Here is a 23,612-nt window from a genome sequence, read left to right as displayed (position 1 = left end):
GAAGAAGATACTAAGAGGTCACAAGAATACACAGAAGAACTATATAACAAAGATCTTAGTAACCCAGATAACCACGATGGTGTGATCACTAACCTAGAGCCAGACATCTGGAAGTGTGAAGTCAAGTGGACCTTAGGAAGCATCACTACGAACACAGTTAATGGAGGTGATAGAATTCTTGCTAATCTATTTCAAATCCTAAAAGATGATGCTGTGAAAGTGCTTCACTCAATATGCCAGCAAATTTGGAAAACTCAGCAGTGGCCACAGGACTGGAAAACGTCAGTTTTCATTCCAATCCCAAAGAAAGACAATGCCAAAGAGTGTTGACTACCTCACAGTTGCACTTATTTCACATGCTAGCAAAGTAATGCCCAAAAATCTTCAAGCTACTCTTCAACAATACGTAGACTGAGAACTTCCAAATGTTCAAACTGGTTTTAGAAAAGGCAGAGGAACCAGAGATCAAATTGCCAACATCCCTTGGGTCATAGAAAAAGCAAGAGAATTCCAGAAAAACATCTACTTCTGCTTCATTGACTACGCTAAAGCCTTTAACTGTGTGGATCACAGGAAAATGTGGAAAATTCTTCAAGAGATGGGAATACCAGGCCACTTTACCTGCTTCCTGAGAAATCTTTATGCAGGTCAAGAAACAATGGACTGGTTCCAAATTGGGAAAGGAGTACGTCAAGGCCATATATTGTCACCCTGCTTATTTAACTTATATGCAGAGTACATCATGCGAAATGCCGGGCTGGATGACGCACATGCTGAAATCAAGATTGCCAGGAGAAATGTCAATAACTTCAGATATGCAGATGACACCACCCTTATGGTAGAAAGCAAAGAAGAACTAGAGAGTCTCTTGATGAAAGAGGAGAGTGAAAAAGTTGGCTTAAAATTCAACATTCAAAAAAGTAAGAACATGACTTCCAGTCCCATCACTTCATGTCAAATAGATGGGGAAACAATGGAAACAGTGACAGACTTTATTTTCTTGGGCTCCAAAATCACTGCAGATTTGAAGTAAAAAGACACTGCCTCCTTGGAAGAAAAGCTATGACCAACCTATACAGCATATTAAAAAGCAGAGACATTACTTTACCAACAAAGGTCTGTCTAGTCAAAGCTATGGTTTTTCCAATAGTCATGTATGGATGTGAGAGTTGGACCATAAACTCAGAAGGCTGAGTGCCTAAGAATTGATGCTTTGGAACTATGGTGCTGGAGAAGACTCTTCAGAGTCCCTTGGACAGCAAGGAGATCAAACCAATCAATCCTTAAGGAAATCAATCCTGAATATTCATTGGAAGGACTGATGCTGGGCCTGAAGCTCCAGTACTTCGGCCACTTGATGGGAAGAGTCAACTCATTAGAAAAGACCCTGATGCTAGGAAAGATTGAAGGCAGGAGAAGGGGATGAGATGACTGAATGGCATCATTGACTCAATGGACAAGAGTTTGAGCAAGCTTGGGGAGTTGGTGATGGACAGGGAAGCCTGGCATGCTGCAGTCCATGGTGTCGCAAAAAATCCAACACGATTGAGCGACTGAACAACATCAAATTATGATTTCATAGGATATTGAATATAGTTTCCTGTGCTATACATTGGGACCTTGTTGACCCATTCTAAATGTAATAGTGTATGTTTCAACGTCAAATTCCCAGCCCTTCTCTTGCCCCCATTTGGCAGCCACAGGTCTGTAGTCTCTGAGTCTGTATCTTTTTTTTTTTTTTTAATATTTTGTTTATTTGGCCACACAGGGTATTAATTGCGGCACACAAGACCTTCGGTCTTCATTGCACCATGAGAATGGAAGTTCTCAGTTGCAGCATGTGGGATTTAATTCCCTGACCAGGGATTGAACCTGGGCCACCTGCATTGGGAGCTCAGAGTCTTAGCCACTGAAACCACCGTTGAAGCCCCTGTTTCTGTTTTGTAGACAGGTTCATTTGTGCCGTATTTTAGATTCCACATATAAGTGATGTCATATGGTATTTGTCCTTCTCTTTCTGGCTCACTTCACTTAATGCTATAGTCTCTAGTTGTGTTCATGTTGCTGCACATGGCATTGTTTTTCATGGCTGAGTAGTGTTCCGTTGCATATATGTGCTACATCTTCTTTATTCACTCACCTGTTGATGGACATTCAGGTTGTTTCTATGTTTTTTGGCTCTTGTGAATAGTGTTGCTATAAACATTGGGATGCATGTATCTTTTTGAATTATAGTTTTGTCCATGTATATTCCTAGAAGTAGGATTGCTGGATCACATGATAATTCTATTTTTAGTTTTCTGAGTAACCTCCATACTGTTTTTGACAGTGGTTGTACCAACTTACATTCCAGCCAACAGTATGGGAGGTTTCCCTTTTTTTCACACCTCTCCAGTATCTGTTATTTGTAGACTTTTTAATGATGACCATTCTGACTGGTATGAAGTGGTACCTCGTTGTATTTTTGATCTGCATTTCTCTAATAATTAGTGATATTGAACATCTTTTCGCTTGCCGACTGGCCACCGTACTTATTGAAATCACAGTGTTCTTTGGGCTGAAAGTAATTGAAAAACATTTATAATTGAAGAATGATTAGAAAAAATTAGGAGATTTACCTCAGATCTCATTAAATTGCAAGGAAAAGCTTAACCCACAGAAGGGCTTTGAAGAAAGTTTTCTGCTTATAATATATTGAGTTTATTGGCTCAGTGTTCCATTTATATATCCATATATACACATGTTCATATATACTGGGTTTCCTTGGTGGCTCAGGTGGTGAAGAGTCTGCCTACAGTGCAGGAGTTCCAGGTTTGATCCCTGCATTGGGAAGATCCCCTGGAGAAGGGAATGGCTATCCACTCCAGTATTCTTGCCTGGAGAATTTCATGGACAGAGGAGCCTGGAGGGCTACAGTCCATGGAGTTGCAAAGAGTGGGACATGACAGAGCAACTAACACACATACACATACATGAAAAGATGAGCAATTAGGAAATTGTAAGTACCAATTACACAGTATATATAAAGCTTGATATATGTATTTTCCAAATCACAACTTTTAACAATAAGACAGAATATTCAAAGTTGGGAAAATCCAAACCATCACCACCTTAAAGGTAGGAGGAATTCAGAGCATATTGAGCTAATCTTCTGGTTAGAGAGTTGGAGGCCTTGCAAAAGAAAGTAAGTGGTTTGGGCTTCGGTTAGTATTCCCATCTTACAGTCAAGGAAACTGAGGTTCAGGCAGGTTAAATGAGGTGCTCCAGTTTCCCACAGCTGGTAAAGGTGGTAGTGCTGTATTCTGGTCCCTCGAACTCACACCTCCAGCTCTTCCCTCTTCACCCTGCTGCCTCCCTGCACTTCGGGATCCTTTGGTGCAGTGGGCGGGGATGAGCAGGAAGAGGGGAGCGGCACACACGGCCTCACTGGCGATCGGCCTCACTGGTGAGCGCAGCCCTCCAGTCCCTCGGGGCAGCTCCGAGCAGCCCTCATCCCTTCCTTTCTGGTTTGTCTTTTCCATTATCCTGAATTGGGCCCTGGAATATACCTTCCGTAACTTAGCCTTGTTCTCACTCTTTTCTGTTGAGAAAATGGGCCTTAGAGATGTTAATCAAGCTGCTAGAAAGTAGAATAGCATCTGTGTTTGAGTGTCAGGCTTCTCAAACACCATAGCCCATACATTTTCTTCTCACCTTGTGCCTCCAGTAAAGACTTTATATGTAAATGCATGTATTAGTAGAAAGCAAGCCCTCGTGAAACCTCATGTTTGGGTTTATTTTATCATTATTTAAAAAACAATGCAGGTTTTGAGGCTAGAAGTAATGACTTTTTAAAGTGGAGGGGAGCAGAGAACTACAGAATTCTGTGTCTAGCTTGTTTGATGACCTGGGTTCTCTGTGCCCCTTGAGGGGCAGGGCGGAGGTGAGCAGGACTAAAAGAAAGAAAAGAATGGAACTATGTAGTTGTTAGTCTTGGTTTTCCTTGTTTCATATTTTTCCTGGTACTTTTACTCCTTGTTTTATAGGTCAATAAAGGAATGAAAGATTTGAAATCTTATGAATTATATTAAATAGCAAGAATTCTAAAACATTCATTAGGTTAAGACCTGAACTTAAATCGTAGTTATTAGCTGGGTGACCTGGAAAAGGTAATTCTTTGCCTCACTTAAACATTTAAGAGGGAAATACATATCTGAAGAATCTTTAGGAAAAGTTTATGTGTATCATTTTTAAACTGCATGTCACATAGCAGATGCTTAATAAATGATGACTCCTGTTATTGATTGAGGATATTTCATTTTTTTTTTTTAACAAAATGGGAGCAGTGGAAGCAGGAATGGAGGATGAGAATGAGTGAGCTTTACCTCCAGAGAGGGTGAGAAGAGCAGGAGTGTTGGCCGAAAAGCCTGAAAACTTTTGATTTTAGTGTTGGATCCATTTGCTCTTTAAACATTAGACCAGTCACTCTACCTCTGACAAAAATCTGTCCTCATAGAGCTTGTATTCCAGTCGAGTTGAAGGAATGATGGACAGTAAAAGAGAAAAAATAAAATATAAAGAGAACTGCAAGATATTCTGACCCCCCCCCCCCCAAAAAAAAAGTCAGTGTTTCTAGGTGGGTTAGTTGGTCTTGAGTAGAGTGAGGTGAAAGTTTAGGATTAAAAAGGATCTAGTATATTCTTCCTTTGATTTGACCCTTCTTACAGTACTTAACCTACTACCACCAGATTTTTTAAAAATTTTGAATAATATATACAGTGTATAATTATATAGTGAACAGTTTAAAATGTTCTTGTATACACAGTACCTATATTGAGGAGTTGTCAGGGTTTTCCCATACTGTTGAACCAGCTTCCTTCTCCTGCGCTCTCCTTTTCCCCTCCTCTTTCTGTACCCTGTGAGTTTAGAGGACTTCTAAGAATACTGCTGTGCTCAGAAACGCCCCGTCGTCTGTTTACAGCTCCCTAGTGGCACCTTAGGTCTAACCTCCTGTCCTTTTTATATGCAAGGGTAGTGGACTTTAACCCGTGAGCTGGGTTTTCTGAGTTTCCCAGAACCTCCAGGAGATTCATCCCCCGCCCCAGGGTGTAGACCAGGCACCGCCCTGTGGCAGTTTTTGGGAATTGCACTTTCACCAGGACCTTGGTGCCTGGAGAGTGACTTGTGTCACTCCTGCCACTAACTGCAAAGTTACACCAGCTTATTCTCTTTCCTCCCAGGACCCTCCTTATCTTCCTTAAGGCAGCTCTTTTGAATGGGAAAAGAATGAAGTGGCAGTTCTCTTAAGCTAAGTGAAGCTTCTATTGTGCAGCAGGAAAAACATTCCTAGCTATCACTATTCTGTTATGCTTTGGACAGTCCTACTCAGATCATATTTTATCAGGGAAAATCTCCCTGTCTGAATGGGACAGCTTCCCTAATCTTAAGCTTTTCTCCATAACTCCAAGCAACCTTAAAGAGAGTTAGGTCCACATTTGCCCTTCTTACTACCTGGAAGGCATCCCACCTATTGAAAAGAGGTATTGCTTTCTTTCTAGTTGGGATCCTTCTCCATGCATCCTTTCCTGTGATTTCAGGAAAGCACACTACTTTCTGCACCCATGACTCTCATTCCCACTTTCAGTGGGCTGAACTCTAGTCCACTGTCCTTTCCTGCCCTTTCTGGAGCCTCTGCTGTCTTCCACAATGCAATACTGTGTTTTTTCTCCTTGCTTTCTGCTACAAAATGTCCATCTTGGGCTGTTGGTAACTTTTTTTCAGCCTCAGGGGAGAGACTGTTTTCTTTTCCATCAAACTGCTGGGACTGTGTAAGTGAAGGTACACATCAGTTCAGTCAGTTCAGTCGCTCAGTCGCATCTGACTCTGCGACCCCATGAATCGCAGCAGGAAGGTACACGGAGTTCTTGTGTATTCCTGCAGCGTTAACTGCTTACACTTGGTTGCCTTCTGAACAAGCATGTTACTGGCGTTGCGTGCTGTTTCTGTTCTTTGGCCAGTACCTTTAATACTCCCCATCCCCCTTGTCCGAATCACAGCACAGTTGCTGGGTGTGTGAAAAGCAGTGGGTTCTGAGAAAGTAGGGACCTTGCCCCTGTGCGGCGCTTAGTCGCTCAGTCGTGTCCAACTCTTTGTAGCCCAATGGGCTGTAGCCTGCCGGGCTCCTCTGTCCATGGGGTTTCTCCAGGCAGGAATGCTGGAGTGGGTTGCCATGCCCCTCCTCCAGGGGATCTTCCCAACCCAGGGATCGAACCCGTGTCTTCTGCATTGCAGGCGGATTCTTGACCATCTGAGCCACCAGGGATGCCCCATAAATAATTGTTGAACAAGTGAATGAAACCAAGAGCAAGAGCAATCAGCAGAAGGGATTCAGGTAGTGAAGAATAGCACTTTGGTGAACAACACACGTCAAACTGGAGAGCTTTGTGAACTGTGTAAAGATAGTCCAGCGGGGAGCCATTAATGTATTTTATAGAGGTATAGTTTGTATACATACAAAATGCACATATCTTAAATGTACAGCTTGATGAGTTTTTACATGTGTATTACATATACTTGTGTAATTACTGCTCAAATCCAAAGAAATATTTCCAGAACTTCAGATGGGGAGCTTTTATCTTGATTCACAGCATTTTGGATGACAAGTCTAGTCTGTGATATAACTAGGATTGGAATTACAATAGCCGTTCCTGGTATTAGCTCATCTTTTCAGTTGAGTGAAAACTCTAGTTCATACCATTTTAACTACATGACAGAACAATACACTGACCAACATCTATTAGTCATCAGCTTGTGCTGGCACTTTATATTCATTGCTTCATTTTATCCATTCTATGGAGTTGTGTTACTGTCCTGTTTTACAGATGCTGACGGTTAAAGAGGTAATTTGCCTTAGGTTCCACAGCTAGAAAGTAGTAGAGTTAGAATTAAATCCAGCACTCTCCATCACCAGAGACTGATTTCCTGTTGGTGATCTGCTGCCTCAAATATCGGGGACCCAAGTTTAAGTAACAAAAATATTAAGTCTTTGTGATAGGAGGTGATGATTTATCTTTCCTACCTGCATGTGATGAATGCTATTTTTAGGCACATTATGACCTGTGGCTTATTAGAATTGCGAGAGGGAAAGGGGTCTTTGGTTATGTAATAGAGTAATGTTCCTTAAGATGGATCTCTTATGAGGGGCAATGATGCTTTTAGTGAAGATGGTTCTTTAAAATCTATATATACCAAGGTGTCTGCAAATTTTGAAAATAGGACACAGCAAAGATGAAATGTAGACCTAAATATCCAGAAAGTGCAACAGTTAACTTATTCTAAACATTAATGAGTGGAATAAATGCATGCCAGTGTTGGTGAAGAGGCAAAATTCTTATAACATTAAGATTGTATTTCAAGAGCCAAGACATCTAAAGAAAATACATAACTTCCATAGTCACAGAAAGGAAAAACAATTGCCCTTAGTGTTGCTTAAACCAACAGTCCTCTATATGTGTTATTTTCTTCATTTGGTATCACAATGCAAAGAAACCCATCACAGTGGAAGAATTTGAGCTATCATACATGACTTGAACATTTGAAAAAAATATACTTAGTATTTGTCCATTGTGTTTTCAGACAAACTGGGAGGGTCATATTGGCACATTAAGAGATAACTTGGGAGTAGTCAATGAAGCTTAGGTTTTACAAGATGAAAGCATGGCAGGAAGTGTCAGGTTACTATGGAGAAACATGTTTCAGGAAACTAACCTTAAGATTTAAATATTGTGCTTTACCCAGGTTGTTTGGTGAAAGACTGCTTTCTGTGGTGTTTATAATAGTGGGTACAAAGAATATGTTGCCAGTTGTATTTGCTTTTAGAAGAGGTGTGGGTTCCAGAGAGTCAGTTCAAAGACTGTTTTGATATCTGTTTATTTTAAAATGGGGATGGGGTGGTGATGGAAATGGCTTTCTACTCAAAGCTGCTCCTGTTGGTAATTAAAAAAAAAAATCAGTTCAGTTCAGTTGCACAGTCGTGTCCAACTCTTTGCGACCCTATGGACTGCAGCACACCAGGCTTCCCTGTCCATCACCAACCCACGGAGCTTACTCAACTCCTGTCCATTGAGTCAGTGATCCCATCCAACCATCTCATCGTCTGTCGTCCGCTTTTCCTCCCACCCTCCATCTCGCCCAGCACCAGGGTCTTTTCAGATGAGTCAGTTCTTGCATCACGTGGCCAGAGTATTGGAGTTTCAGCTTGAGCATCAGTCTTTCCAACGAATATTCAGGATTGATTTTCTTTAGGATTGACTGGTTTGCTCTCCTTGCAGTCCAAGGGACTCTCAAGAGTCTTCTCCAACACCACAGTTCAAAAGCATCAATTCGTTAGCGCTCAGCTTTCTTTGTAGTCCAACTCTCAAACATCCATTCACGACTACTGGAAAAACCATATCTTTGACTAGACGGACCTTTGTTGGTAAAGTAATGTCTCTGCTTTTTAATATGCTGTTTAGGTTGGTCATAGCTTTTCTTCCAAGGAGTAAGCGTCTTTTAATTTCATGACTGCAGTCACCATCTGCAGTGATTTTGGAACCCAAGAAAACAAAGTCTGCCACTGTTGCTATTGTTTCCCCATCTATTTGCCATGAAGTGATGGGACCAGATACCATGATCTTAGTGTTCTGAATGTTGAATTTTAAGCCAACTTTTTCACTTTCCTCTTTCACTTTCATCAAGAGGCTCTTTAGTTCTTTGCTTTCTGCCATAAGAGTGGTGTCATCTGCATATGTGAGGTTATTAATATTTCTCTTGGCAATCTTGATTCCAGCTTGTGCTTCATCCAGCTCAGCATTTTGCATGATATACTCTGCATATAAGTTAAAATGAGCAGGGTGACAATATACAGCCTTGACACACTCCTTTCCTGATTTGGAACCAGTCTGTTGTTCCATATCCAGTTCTAACTGTTGCTTCTTGACCTGCACACAGATTTCTCAGGAGGCAGGTCAGGTGATCTGATATTCCCATGTTATTAAGAATTTCCCACAGTTTGTTGTGATCCACACGGTCAAAGGCTTTGGTGTAGTCAATAAAGCAGAAGAAGTTGTTTTTCTGGAACTCTTGCTTTTTTGATGATCCAACTGATGTTGGCAATTTGATCATTTAAATGAAGCCACCAAAAGGGAAATAGAATTACGGTCAAATTCTGTGTAACTAAAGTTACTCCAAAAATACAAATAGAAAGTAGGAAGTATCATTCAAAATTAAATATGTGAAGTCAGGGTAGCAAGCAGGTTAGTCCCTGCTGCCTCCGCCTCTGCCCCCACAGGAGGAGCTTCTCTGCTGCCCTGTTCAGAGCGCTTGCTTTCACGTAGCTTTTTGGTGTGTGCACAGCTCACCATGCTGGGCTTGTCTCTTCAGAACGGTGTGTCCCTGGAGCCAGCAGGTCCAGTTTCCAGGAGCCCTTGCCTGAAGAATGACCGAACACCTTCAGCACTCATTTCTCACATTAGGCTGCCTTCCTCCAAGTCATCCCTCAGATTTTGTGATGAGTTAGTAGCAAAATGGGCTTTGAGGAGGTCAGTCAAGAGGGAGAATAAGGGAGACACTCAGAACTGACATCAGTGTCCTAGGTAGTACCCTCCTGGATGAAGAGGAAAATCAATTGTCTTTCAGATGCGTGTTTCTGGTTTCTTTTTAAAATCTTTTAAAAAGATTGTGAAATGTAATAATCAAACATTAAGTGATTTGCTAGGACTCCTCCCTTCCTCCTCTGCTGTCTTAACTGCCTTCCTTCTGGTGATGACTTCATAAGGTGATGGTTAGGTGGCTTTGCTAACAGAAGAGGAAATAGTTGGAAAACTAACAAAAATATCAGTGAAAGAAAAAGTTTGAGATTCATGCAGATTAAATGAAAATCCTGAAATCACATCCTTTAGGGTAATACACAAGGCAACTGAAAGGGAACTAAGACAAGGTGTGAGAAAAGGGAAGAGACAATCAGGCATTGAATCAGGCAGACCTGGTGTTGTCTCTTTCATTCCAAAACTTACAGTTTGTTCTAAGGACTGATGCCTGCCTTTGGGTTGGAGATAGACCTGAATTACAGCTAAAGGTGTGTTTCTAGTTTTTCTGGAACTTGAGATCTAGAGTTTTAGGTGTATATAAGTTAATTATGAAAAATGAAAAAACTGCAGTAACACTGTTACAATCTTCTTACATGTTTCAGATGTGAAAATTCAGAGATGTTTAGTACCCTTTCTCCACTTGGAAGCTGCTGTGAATAGATTTCATTTAATAGGGAATTGACACAGTAGGATACACTTTAATACAGTGAAAATATTTTGATGAGTTCTGGGTAAAGTTATGTTGGTACTTGGGCAAGTAAGCATAAATTTTAAAATTGTGTTATTTTTCTTACAGTCTTATTTTGTAACGGATTATGATCCAACCATCGAGGATTCCTACACAAAACAGTGCGTGATAGATGACCGGGCGGCCCGGCTAGATAGTAAGTAATCTTCCTTTATTTGATGGTTCACATGTCCTTTTTTTTAAAGTAAGTTTTGAAGTTTTGCTAGGTTAAATAACTACAGCTGAAATGTTAGATGATCTTGAATATAAGTTCATCTTTTTCATTAGTTTTAATTGATGAATCTACATGTTAGGCAATTTAAATGTAATATAAAACAATAACTGGATTGAGAGCAGGTAAAATAGTCATGTCACTGTAACTTGTTAAAGTTGTGTTTATTGGGACATTTGGGGGAAAAAAAATGAGGTTTTGGCTCTTCCTGCATTTTGATGAAGGCTAAAATGGGTGAAGTAAATATAGAAAAGCTTCAATATTTGCTAACTTGCTTAGAGTTTATAGCACAGAGGCCTTAGCAAATAGTGTTTTGTGCTTGGCTAAGCTTTCCACTCCTCCACAAGAGAAAGGTCTGTTATTTTAACTTGTATGATTCTTTTGTTCACAGAGATCAATGAATACCTCAGCACCTGTACATTCAGTATGGTATTTGGGGGTGGGGTGGGGTGCACCAGCATTTCCTTCTTGAATTTACAGATATCTTTTTCAGTTCTTTTCATAGAGGAGGTAAACATCCAAGTGACTTCAGAGGTTATCTGACTGTCTGCCTATATGGATTTGATATTTTTAACCTTATCATTGCTATGCTAATGTATTCTAACTATGAAATCAACCTGCACTGATGAAGATAACTCTGTGACTGTCTGCCATTAGAATACATTTGTCTTTAGCATTGAAAATTAAGTACTAAAGGGGAATGCTGTTTAAAAAATTATACCAAGTGTGATGTTTTCCAAAGGATTCACATTAACTGGGCCTGCCCATGTGAGGGAGCCATTTTTGTGAGATGAACACATGAACATCATTACATTTCTTGTTTTTTCTTTAGTTCTGGATACAGCGGGACAAGAGGAATTTGGAGCTATGAGAGAACAGTATATGAGAACTGGCGAAGGTTTCCTTTTGGTCTTTTCAGTCACAGATAGAGGCAGGTTTGTATCAGTATTTAACTGTAGATCTCTCCTGTTCATGTCTAGATCACTGTTCATTAAATTTGCATTCTTGTTTGTGTAGGGGAAGGAAAAGTCAGAAAGTACTAAATCGGGCAGGGAAGTTTGAATTCTGATACTTGACCAAATTAATGAATTTTTTTTTGTTTTTAGTTTTGAAGAAATCTATAAGTTTCAAAGACAGATTCTCAGAGTAAAGGATCGTGATGAGTTTCCAATGATTTTAATTGGTAATAAAGCAGATCTGGATCATCAGAGACAGGTGAGAGGGTTTTGCTCTTGGGAAACCAGTTATTTGTAATTATGTGAGTGAACAGCTATATTTAATGAGAAAGTGCCGTGATCAAAAACACTGTGCTGAGTGTGGCACATTGGATTTGATAGGAGTACTGTAACAGGTGACAAATTAAAAGGAAGTAGATTTGGGGATATTAAATTTTTACATATTACACAGAACTTCAGTGGGCTGTAAACCTGCAGGTATTTTATACCAGCTCCATTCACATGTTATAATTTCTAACGTAAGACCTACAGCTCTCATTTAGTCAGATGCTCTTAAAATTACCCCTGTGCTGTGCTTAGTCGCTCAGTCGTGTCCGACTCTTTGTGACCCTGTGGACTCTAGTCCACCAACCTCCTCTGTCCATGGGGAGTCCGCAAGCAAGAATACTGGAGTGGGAAAAAAAAAAAAAAGAATACTGGAGTGGGTTGCCATCCCCTCCTCCAGGGGATCTTCCCAACCCAGGGATCAAACCCAGGTCTCCTGAATTGCAGGTGTATTCTTTACCATCTGGGTCACCCGGGTAACCTAATTCAGTGTTAATGCTGAATTACCTCATTTAGAGAATGATTTTAATTTAAATGACAGTGTTTGACTTTTTCCTAGGTCCTGTTAATCACATGGGCAGCTCTAATTGCCCAATAACCTGCAGGAAAATAATATTTTTAGTATTTAGTTGCAAGCTTATTTATACTCACTTGTTCTTTACCCAGTTACTTCACATTTGATTTTTAAAAAATTTTGGTATATATTGGCCACTCATCTTTCTGTGGGAAAGGGGAGCAAGATCAGATGTAAGTTAATGGAGGTGCTGCATTATTTAGGTCTTTAGTCTTTACCCCTCATCTGGAATACAGTTGTTTAAATACTTTCTTAACTTTTGCTGGTATTTAAGTTCCCTTTTTTTAATATAATCTTGGTGTTAACATAATCTTTTGTTGACAGATTTTGTTTGAAAGTGCAAACATCAGGAAAAATGGATTGACAAACAGCATTGAGGACAGACTTCCATTTTGTAATTAACCATTATTTAATACATAATCTTTGATTCATGTGCTCTATTTGTAAAGTTTTGTTGAAGGTATACCAAATTTTAGACGTGAACTTGAGAGGATGATACTGTTCTAAAGCTGTTTAGAAATGTTTACCTGATGTAAAATAAATTTTACTGCTACTGCTCTTTCAGGTCTGATTTATTATAAAGTTAAGGTGAAAACATTCTATCTTCATTTCAAACCAGTATAAGCTGTTGAAAGTAATTTAGGATATGGCATTGATCACATCCTGAAACCTGGAGTAGACAGTCCATCTGTTTAAAAAATTTATATTTTATCTTGAGGTGACCATTTTCTTCAGCATTTCTGTCTAATTATATTGATTAAATATTGCTCAGTAGGACTTTTTTATTGCCCTTCTCAGCCCTTTCTAGTACTGGAAACATTTGTAGATGTTGTTGGATCTGAGAACTAATGGCAAAGTAGCTCTGCAGGGAGCAGGGCGTTCTTGCTATATCTAATGCTGGATAGATAGATTTCCTGCCCTGGTTTTTCTCAAGCATTTTCATGGTGGCAACTCCAGTAAAGGAATAAGTTGGCAGGCCTGGGCTGAGGTGGGAGTCTTCTATACGTTTGGCAAGATTAGGGAGAACAGAGAAGGGGAGAGTGTGTCCACCAGAACAAGTCTTGCATCGTTAGCTTGGGGGCAGGGAATCAGTATGAATTATTTTTAAGCCATTTATGTAGTGAAGATTGCCAGTATTTGGAGTGTGGTTTCCATCTGTCTACAGATATTAACATATCGCGGTACTTTGGCTTTGTTTTATACCATAGATTTATAAATTTTTCAACTTGTGTTTTTCTTTTTTTTTTAAAATAAAAGTAATAGAGTCTCAGAGTAAAATAACAACACAGTGATAAGAGAAGCAATATTGGGAATAAGTTGAATATTTTCATCACCTCAAAGATAGGCAATGAACTTGAAGTAAGTTCTTTATTTCTGGGCTTTAAAACAGATGCATAGACATTAGTTACTATGTAAACACTGAAAGGTTCAAATGTATATATGTATCCAAGGGAGAAAACCAAATGGCTGAAAACTGCTTAATTTTCTGCTCATTCCTATAGGTCTCCTCTCTGAAGGATAGGCACAAAGAGACATCTTATTCCTCCCATGCTTTGTCTTCTCTTTTCTAGGATCCTTCACATCCACACTTGGGGTGTTAGCTAACTCACTTAAAAGTCATCGTCAGTACTCTTATGTGAGAGCCTTTAGTGCTGACTGGAAATCCTCCTATGTTTCCCTAGTCCATTCATCTCCCACTTGTTTGATAGTTAATACTTTCTCATCCTTAAGTTTATAACACTTCCCCTTCCTCATTTTTAGCAGATTGATGATGAGTGGTATTTTCCTATTTCCCTGAGAAACCTCTACATGTTCCTTCCTGCACGTGCACTAACCTAAGTGCACGTGTGCCCCATCAGTTTTGCTTCTCCCCACTCGTGTGGATAAACTTCACCTCTCTGACCAACCTCTCTGGTAGGCACTGGAGCCCATCTGTTCCTTCTCCTGGGCATCGCCCCAGCATTTCTATCCAGGTGTTCCAGTTCTCTCCGGCATGATCATTTCCATCAGCCTGAGACATGCTGCAGTGCTCTCATCTTTAAAACAAAAAGTAACCATAGCAAAATGGCAACCCACTCCAGTATTCTTGCCTAGAGAATCCTCTGGACAGAGGTGCCTGGTGGGCTGCCATCTCTGGGGTCCCACAGAGTCAGACACGACTGAAGTGACTTAGCAGCAGCAGCAGCAACCATAGCAAGCGCTAACCTCACATCCCTCTTCAAGAACTTTTTTGCTGCTCCTCCGAGTAAGCAAGACTCCTTAGAAGTGTTATCTGTACACTCATTCTCTGCTTCTTTTCCTTTCTGGCACTGACTGCAGGCATGTAGCACTCGGTCAAGGTCACCGCTTAAGGCAGATGTCAGTAACATTTGACACAGATACTCACATTCTCCTTTTTGAAACACTCCGTTTACTTAGCTCTGGAGCAGTATTCCCTGTGCCTCCTCCCTCTTCCCTTTGTTGATACTTCCTTGTCTGTGTCAGGTATCTTAGGGCTGAGGCAGACTCTCTTCTAGGCCCTGGGTGTACAAACATACCTTTCCCTTCCTAGCCTTGAGGGCCTTACTCATAGTAGTTGAAATACTATATTAAAGGTTTTTACCTTTGAAAACCCTCTTCAGAATTAAAGGTGATATTCTCTGTACCTTGGGATCCTTATTTGCTCTACCAGCTGAACCCAGACAGGCCACAGGCACCCCATAAAAACTTCCTCTTGTTTGGAAATGCTGACTTGTTGGCCATCTCTTTAGACTCATTGCCATCAGCTGCTGGTCAGCTTGTTAATTCCTGCCTTTGTCTTAGGCATGATCCTTTGGACTTGCTCTAGTTTCCGTCCTGTTTTTCTTACAGAGCAAATGCCAGTTCCCTGTGTTCTTTATATGTGGGTCAGCCCTGGGTATCCCTACTACTGCTCCTGAGATTCTGAACCCATCAGGGAGGGGAGATCAGCCGGAAGAGGCTTTGCTGCTTCCTTTTGGCTTCTGTATGTCTCTGAACTTGCTTCTTGCATCCCCTATTCATCCAGCTTTTATAGAACACTTTCTAGGCACTGATGACAGAAAAAAACAAAATCACTGACATAAAAAGAGATCTGAAGAATTTGAATGGCAGTTTTACCACATACCTGAGCCTTTAGAGAGACTGATCATTTTGTTTATCCTGTCAGAGGTGTAGTAAGAAGATATAGGTAAATGATTTGCTTGCCCTTGCTAAAATGTAAACCTTATTAAATATGACAGCATATTAATTCTGAAATTTAATACAGCAACTGTGTGTGGGCTTGGACTGTGAACTTCATGGGAGCTCTGATTTCAGGTTCCATGTCCTTGACTCAGCCTGGTCTAGAAATCAGCAGTTTTTGTCTCTCTCTCTCTCTTTTTGTGTGTGTTTTTGATTTTCCCCCTTTTACCTCTCCTGGCTTAGTTTCCTCTCCTCCTTGTTAAGTGCTTGTCATCAATAATTTGAGAAAGGCACCCATTTCACCTGTAACTACAGTGTATTAGGTCAGTGTGCTCATCCCTTCTCCTCCTGTCTGTCCATACCTTGACCACAACGTGCCCCTGCACCCTCCCAGGGAAAACAGGCTCCTCCCCACAAAGGAGAGCGAGGGTCCTTCTGGCTTTACCTCTTGGCACCTTGTCTGTATCTAAAAGGTTTGTAAGCACCATGAGGGCTTCTCAGTTTTGACCACTTTGTTTTGTTCATATTTTATCCTTAGCACATAGAACAAAGTTGCTGAAGGAATGAATCGAGGCATCAGTGAACCAAGATGTGGTATTAAAATGACTACATAATAGATATTTTTGAAAAACAAATTTTGCTTCTGTAAACTTAGGTTGTATTGTTAATTCAATACAACCTTAAGTGAGTATTGCAGATGTTGTAGTCTATTCCTATTAAACCCCATTTGTTTGATAAAATTGCTCTCATCATTCCCATTTTGCTCTTCTCTATTTAAAAATACATAGTGTTAGATAAACTTGTATTATTGTGGATTTCCACGAAGATTCATTTGTGCCTTTGAACTGAATCTCATTGGAGATTTCCAAATGTAAACCTGAATTTCTTGCATCAGGTTCACATTGACTGGTTTTTTTTGGGGGGGGGGGCACCTTGGCTGTTTAAAATGAAACATTTCTGGGCAGCACTCAGATCTACCAAAACCAGGCTTAAGATTTGGTATCTTTATAAAATTCCCCGGTTGGGGAACCTCCAGGAAATCCTTGTTTATGTGTCTTTCAGTTTTTTGTTGATTTTTGGCTTCACAGTGTTTTGGCTTTGTTCCATGTGGTGTTCTTTTTGTCATATTTTTTTGCTTTTGTGGTGGTGATGCTGTTTTTACTTCTTAACTAAAAGTATGCTCAGTAAGCTCATAAGCAGCACTGTATGTGGTTAGAGATATCTTGAGCAGAAAGGTGTGTGTGAACTTTGCTGACCTCGGTTCCTGGAAGACTGGTGTGAGACCGTGCTAACAAACAAATAAGTGAAGCACATAAACAGTCTTAGCAGTGGCATTTTTTTTTTTAATCATCTAGACTATTAATGCAGTAATTTTTCTTAATTGTATAAAAATGGGTCATTTGCTGTTTCCCTCCAGCTGAATTGTATCTTGTAGGCGGGAGAGGGCAAGGTAGCTTTCTGAGGAGTAATTGAGCAGAAAGAGTAATATTCTTTTTTTTTTTTCATTTATTTTTATTAGTTGAGGAGTAATATTCTTAAGGATGTGTATTTCCCTCCCACAATCAAATTACCTTATATTAGTAAAGTAAGTAATTCATTGAGATTGACATGTCTCAAATATCTATTTTTACCTTCAAAGTAAAAGAAGAGAGACGTAAGTATTTGGTCATACTCTATTTCCTTAATGTATATTTATTAAATAACTGCTATGTGCTCTTCTAGGCTCTGGGTGTACAAAGGCAAATAGGCCTTACAGCTTAGCTGAAAATGGCATAATGGTGCGAGAATGAGAAGACAAAACAAAAAATTGTAGTGTGTTGGTTTTTTTTGCTAGTCATTAAAGAATGTGATGGGCATTCTGGGGTACTGTTAAAAACAACAGTAAGAAAGTTTTTGATTGCTCAAGTCTTGAATTATTAGTATGAAATGAATTAATATAGAGTTGGGAGAGAAGGGAAGACATCCCAGGAAGAAGGAACAGAATTTTTGACATGAGGCTCTATTTGTAGGAAGGAATTTCATGTCAATTTTTCTTAAAAAGAAATTTTCCTTTCTAAATTGGTGGCTCTTCAAAGCTTTCTTTTCATACTTGGCTTCCTTACTGATTGTTAATTGCTTGCTTAATTTGATTGATTTATATTTCAAACCGTAGGCCTTATGGTACATGTACTGTTGTGAAGGAGAGGCAGAGTAAAATTTAAAACTGTTAAACTTACTATACCAGTGCTGTGTAGAACCTGCCTGCGACTCTTTTGAAACACAACAGGGTATAATCTGATATAAAGTAATTGTTAGATGTATACATGCTAATGTAATAGTCTAATGATATTTCACTGAAGGTGCTGAATTTTGTGAATGTAATATTAAATTAGGAGAACAAGCTATATGAATAGGTGGAACAATACTTTGAGCTGAAATAGGGCCAGGAATAATTCATATTGTAATCAACCAGAGTGGCAAACTCACTGAGAAGTTAATATCTAAAAATTTATTTCAAAAGCAGAGGTGAAGTAAAGACTTCTCCCAGATATACAAAAATGGAAAGAATTTATTACCAGCAGACTTACGTTAAAAAAAATGCAAAAAGAGGAAAACTATACCAAATGGAAATCTATATCTATACAAAGAAATGAAGAACACCTTTACCCATTTCTGTGGGTAAATATAAATTACTTTTATTATTGTTGCTTAAATCTCCTTAAAACATAATGGGATGTTTAAAACAAAAATAGTGTAGTTGGTAATAATAAAAATTATCAGGAGAAAGAAACATACTGTTAATAGTCTTAAACTATACATGGATTGACATTCCATTTGAATTAGATAGAAGTGAAACATGTATATTATAAACTAAAGCAATTATAAAAATAACATAATACATACCTAGTTCATTAGCCAACCAAGATGATAAAATGGAATTGTGAAAACAATACAGCTTATTTAATGCTGAAAGACTAAATGCTTTGTCCCTAAGATCAGAAACAAATCAAAAGTATCCGCTTCCTCTGTTGTCTTCGAGGTTCCAGGCAATATGGAAGGGTCAGAAAAAGAATGAAAATGCATCCACATTAGAAAGAAAGCAACAAAAAACTGTCTTTTTTAACAAGTGGCATGATTGCTTATATAAAAAGAGTCTGTAGCATTTACAAAAATAAAAACAAAAAACACCTAGATAAGTGGATTTAGCATAACTCCAGGGTCTAAGATAAAGGTACAAAAATTATAATTCTGTTTTTTCAGAGAAAAATCTATATCATTGAAAAAAGATGAGAAGAATGTGGTTCTGTATGGATGACAGGTTCCTAAATTTTCTATTTTTTCCTTTTTGCTCATCTATTATTTTCTAACCTGTATTTATTTTTTTTTGTGGTAATAGAAGCAGTGAGTCTTTTTTTTTTTAAATATATATTTTCAGCCCCACCATATAAATATAACTATAAAATATCAATAATAATAATCATTTTAGCCCTCTATGTTTAAAATACATATAGGGCATTTACTTATATTCAGTTAGCATTTTCTTATTCTGATCTGGCATTTATATGTCATCAGCAAATCCACCCTTCCATGCTTACCTTCCTTCATTGCCTCATGTAAGGAAGTCATTATGAGGTTGCATGGTCCTATTCATTGTTTTTTCTCCCCACGTATTTATTGGGAGTCTTCTGTGTACCAAGTACTGGGGAATGCAGATGGGAAGAAGATCCATGGCTTCTTGATGCTTGCTATGCTGTCTCTTGGCTTGCTATATTCCAGCCATTCTAGGCTTCTTCAGTTCCTGGAACCTGGAGCACCCTCACACCTGCTGTTTCCTTTGTCAAGGCTACTTTGTTTTAACTTTTTATTTTGTGCTGGGAGTAGCCAGTTAACCATGCTGTGATAGTCTCAGGTGGACAGTGAGGGGACTCAGCCATACATGTACATGTATCCATTCTCCCCAAATTCCTCTCCCGTCAGGCTGCCACAACGTTAAGCAGATTTCCATGTGCTGGATAGTAGGACTTTGTTGGTTATCCATTCTAAATATAGCACTGTGTGTATGTCCATCCCCAGGTCCCTAACAATCCCTTTCCCTTATCCTCTCCCCAGTGCCTGCAACCATAATGAGTTTGTTCTCTAAGTCTGTGAGTGTGCTTCTGTTCTGTAAATAAGTTCATTTGTATCATTTCTTTTTGGATTCTGCATATAAGAGGGATACTTCTTCACTTTGACCCAACTCCATAGTCTTTGTTTAGTTCCTAACCTGAATATCACTTCTTTAGGGAGGCTTTCCCTGACCTGCCCAGAAGGGTTATAGACTCTCATACCACTTTGTATACTTGCCAGTATTTATCACTGTTGTATTGAATACTTTTGAGTAATCACTAGGCTAATATCTTGCCTCTCTCATGTTCTGCGTTTTTCAGCAGAGCTGGGCTTCAGCAGTATGTGTTAAGCTGTTAAGTCTCTTGGTTCATCTTACGAAAGACAAACTTGGTCTCTGGCTGGATTAACAGTGCAGTCGGTAGCCAAGCAGTAGATAGAACAGATCTAATTGTTAATACTGTACCTCAAACACAACTCTTGGAATTTCAGGTAACACAGGAAGAAGGACAGCAATTAGCACGGCAACTTAAGGTAACATACATGGAGGCATCAGCAAAGATTAGGATGAATGTAGATCAAGCTTTCCATGAACTTGTCCGGGTTATAAGGTAAGCAGAACACATATCAGATGTTTGTTTTAATTTATTGAATTTGATGCGTAGTCATGCTGTGCTTTTTAAAATAACTGGGGGAAAAAAATCACCATTAAATATTTTTAGTAAGGAGGAGGAAATTGTAGGTGTGATTCTTGGAATCATTTTTGACATAATATGTTAAAAACTTTAATTATGTACGTATTCTAGTTGCTTCCAAAAAGCCTAATTTTATTATGTTGAAGTAGAGTACACATAGATTTTGAAAAGAACCAATGCAGCTTCCAAAGGCAGAGGTGGTATGAAGGTAGTGAGGACAGCAGCTCACACTTGAATGGTGACCTTTGTTAGATCCTGTGCTAAGTGCTTAGCGTGTATTACTGCAGTTAACCCCCACCACAGCCCAATAATGCCCCCGCTCTGAGATGAGAAAACAGGTACAGAGAGGTTAAATGATTGGAGCTTGTTAAAATGGCAGAGCTGGGACTTAAATCTGGATCTCTGATTCCAGAGCCTGTGTGTGCTCTTAGCTTTGCTTCTCATCCATTCCCCGCTGGCTACGAGGAAACCAGGCCTTAAGGATTCAGCAGTCCCACAGAACACGAAGTATGATATCCACACTTCACAGAGGCTTTCTGTTAGCTGGCCTGGGGGGCCCCTGTGATTCAGAAAGTGTTAATGGGTTCCAGGAAGCTTGAGGTGGTGAGTGAGATAGGCTGGAGTTTGTGTGTGTGAGAAAGAGTGAGTTGCTTTAATGGGCGGGATTTGGTTAGTTTGCTGGTTTGGCCCCTACTTCACCCTCTTTTCTTAGATCTGCTGGTTTCTTTGCTAGTTAGTTTGACAAGTATATGAACCTAGTTCCTGTTAGTTGTACATCTAAGGTGAATTGACATCTGAGCTATGGGCTTCTATTTTACTTTTTTTTCTTTTTTCTTTTTTTAGCCCCTTTCAAGGCATTCCCTGTGGGGTGGAAAAGAAGTGAAGATTATCTTTTTATTTTTTTAGTAGTTTGTTAAAACCCACCAGGGGATTCCCAACCCAAATTCTATTATTTTTTTAAGGCATGTAGAGTTTCAGTTTCTCAAGTTGGAAAAGATTTGACAAGTGAATAGTGATGTACAACATTGTGAATAAATGTAAAGCCACTGCCCTGTACATTTAAGAATGGTTAAGATGATAAATTTTATGCGTATTTTACCATATGAACCAGTGCTTTAAAAATTTTTTTTATTGCTTTTTTGAGATATTTTGTCCTTGGTTTTGGTTCTCAGAATTGATCCGTATTTATCAGTCAGTCAGGAGTGAAGAGGGGGTAAAGGAGACTTTTTTTGTGCCAGAGACTGTTATACATTTGAACATAAACAAAAATCTTCAGTCCTCATTGCAAACTGTGATAGGTAGGGTTTTATTATCCCTCCTATTATAACACAGCTCAGAGAGGAAACTAGCTTCTCTAGTACAGACTTGTAGCTACAAAGTGGCAGAACCGAGATGGGAATGGCTTATCTCATAAGGGTAGATACTCTATTGATACTCCTTCCTAAGGATACTTGGAGTCATGGAATTTCAAACTGGGAAGGGAACTTAGAGGTTGTTGAGTTCAGCATCTCACCTAATTGAAGACTTGCCCATAAATGAAACTCAGACAGGTTTGCTTATGCATTTGTATATCCCTGCCCCCAGTGACTGGCTTTGATTCCTTCCTTGAAACTTAACACCGACATGCATATGCACGAAAACCAGATTGGTCCAACAGTAACCTGCATTTGTAGCAATATATTACCAAAAAGACAATTATCTGTAGATTTTTCTGTCTTACAGGAAATTTCAAGAGCAGGAATGTCCTCCTTCACCAGAACCAACACGGAAAGAAAAAGACAAGAAAGGCTGCCATTGTGTCATTTTCTAAGAATCTTTTGAATTTTAGCTACCAACTGCCAGGAAAACCCTCATCTTCTCCTCCTCTCCTTACAGTTTACATCACGTTGGTACCTTTCTAGCCTTAGATAAATGATCACCGTGGTAGCCTTAGACCAAGAAGCTGGCTAATCCTTTCCATGAAGCTAATCCAATGGTCATTTCAAGACAGATTTAATGGAAACACTAAGGCTGCTTCAAAGATTATCTGATTCCTTTAAAATGTATATCTATATACACAGACACATTCTTTTTTTTTTTTTTTAAAGCTTACTTTTAATAGGGATGAATCAGTTTTGGAATCTAAGCTGTTTGCCAAGCTGAAGTCATCGGTTGTGAAATAACTTTTAACTTCTGGAATCATATTGCCTACTGTTACTCTAAATAGAAACATAGGGAGTTTTTTAAAATGTGAATTTTTGCCTATCTCTAAAAATTTTGATGTCAACTTTAGTTAACCTTAAATACACTGAATTGAATCCACAAACGTGAGACATCTCAGACCTTTCCTGATGCTATAGCCTTTGTTTTCCAGTGGCCAAAATACCAAAATGCCTATTGTATTTATAGGTTAAAAGCTGCGTGTAAAGCCTTTGCTGTTACTCCTGCTCTTAAAGATAATATTCTGTGTGGCCAAATATTTGGACTCATTCTGGACTTAGGCATTTCACTGTTCTTGGTATTTTAATTTAACTCTTTTTCACAGCCATGTTGAGAGTAAAAATAAATAATTTCTGTCTGTCTTCCTTTTCACGTATTTCTGGATAAGGGATTCAAAAAACTAAAACTGTTTTTGTTTTGTAATATAAAATATGGAATTGATCTTTCCAGGGTCAGAGATGATTAATGTTTTGCTATATACTTTTATACATTATTTTCTTATCAAACTAGTTAACAAGTATTTTTATATGTTTGTAAGCAAATATGCTTTCACAGCATACCTTGTGTATATGTAAAGATAAGTATTTAATTCTCACTGTTCACTTTTAACTGACAAAGAGAAAAAAAAGTGAAAACTACAAAAACTGTGGTAGAATCCTACATGCTGTTCTGGTCCTGGTTGTACCCACCTCTGGCCAGTCACATAGCTACTCAATAAACCTTCCCAATAGAGTACAACAGGATGAGAATCTGAAATCACTTCCAATATCCCCTACTAGATATTGACTGTTCTATCAAGTAGTAAGTGGTAAAACCTTTAACTGACAAGTAGTATAACTGTGGATGACTTCCGGCTTTGTTTTTTAATTCTGTGGATTGTGTTTAAACAATTCAAAAGTTTGTTCCTGATTTTGAGATACTAAGTGGTATTGCACAGTTGTCACTTTATTGAATGTGTACAACAGTTTCATGAAGTTTATAAAGCGTACCCTTGTATAGCTTCAGGTGCTAGAATTAAAATTGATCTGTTATCACAA

The 23,612-nt window shown here is 39.0% G+C and overlaps 1 protein-coding gene across 2 annotated transcripts in view; it reads left to right on the top strand.

Moving 5' to 3' along the window:
- RRAS2 (RAS related 2) overlaps positions 1-23,612 on the top strand; it is a 79,245-nt gene extending 55,633 nt beyond the window's left edge. The window contains exons 2-7 of one of the 2 annotated variants that reach the window (XR_010664417.1): positions 10,402-10,489; positions 11,397-11,499; positions 11,671-11,779; positions 12,743-12,812; positions 20,174-20,292; positions 22,099-23,612. Coding sequence is in view for 1 of the 2 variants with exons in the window: in XM_065944965.1 (XP_065801037.1) it covers positions 10,402-10,489; positions 11,397-11,499; positions 11,671-11,779; positions 20,174-20,292; positions 22,099-22,186 (507 nt within the window). In the remaining variant the exon portion in view is untranslated. The remainder of the gene's footprint in view (positions 1-10,401; positions 10,490-11,396; positions 11,500-11,670; positions 11,780-12,742; positions 12,813-20,173; positions 20,293-22,098) is intronic. The other variant, XM_065944965.1, reaches the window with a different exon arrangement.

The sequence above is a fragment of the Muntiacus reevesi genome, chromosome 9 (genome assembly GCF_963930625.1).
Source record: "Muntiacus reevesi chromosome 9, mMunRee1.1, whole genome shotgun sequence".
NCBI lineage: Eukaryota > Metazoa > Chordata > Mammalia > Artiodactyla > Cervidae > Muntiacus > Muntiacus reevesi.
This window is presented reverse-complemented; position numbering and strand designations above follow the sequence as displayed.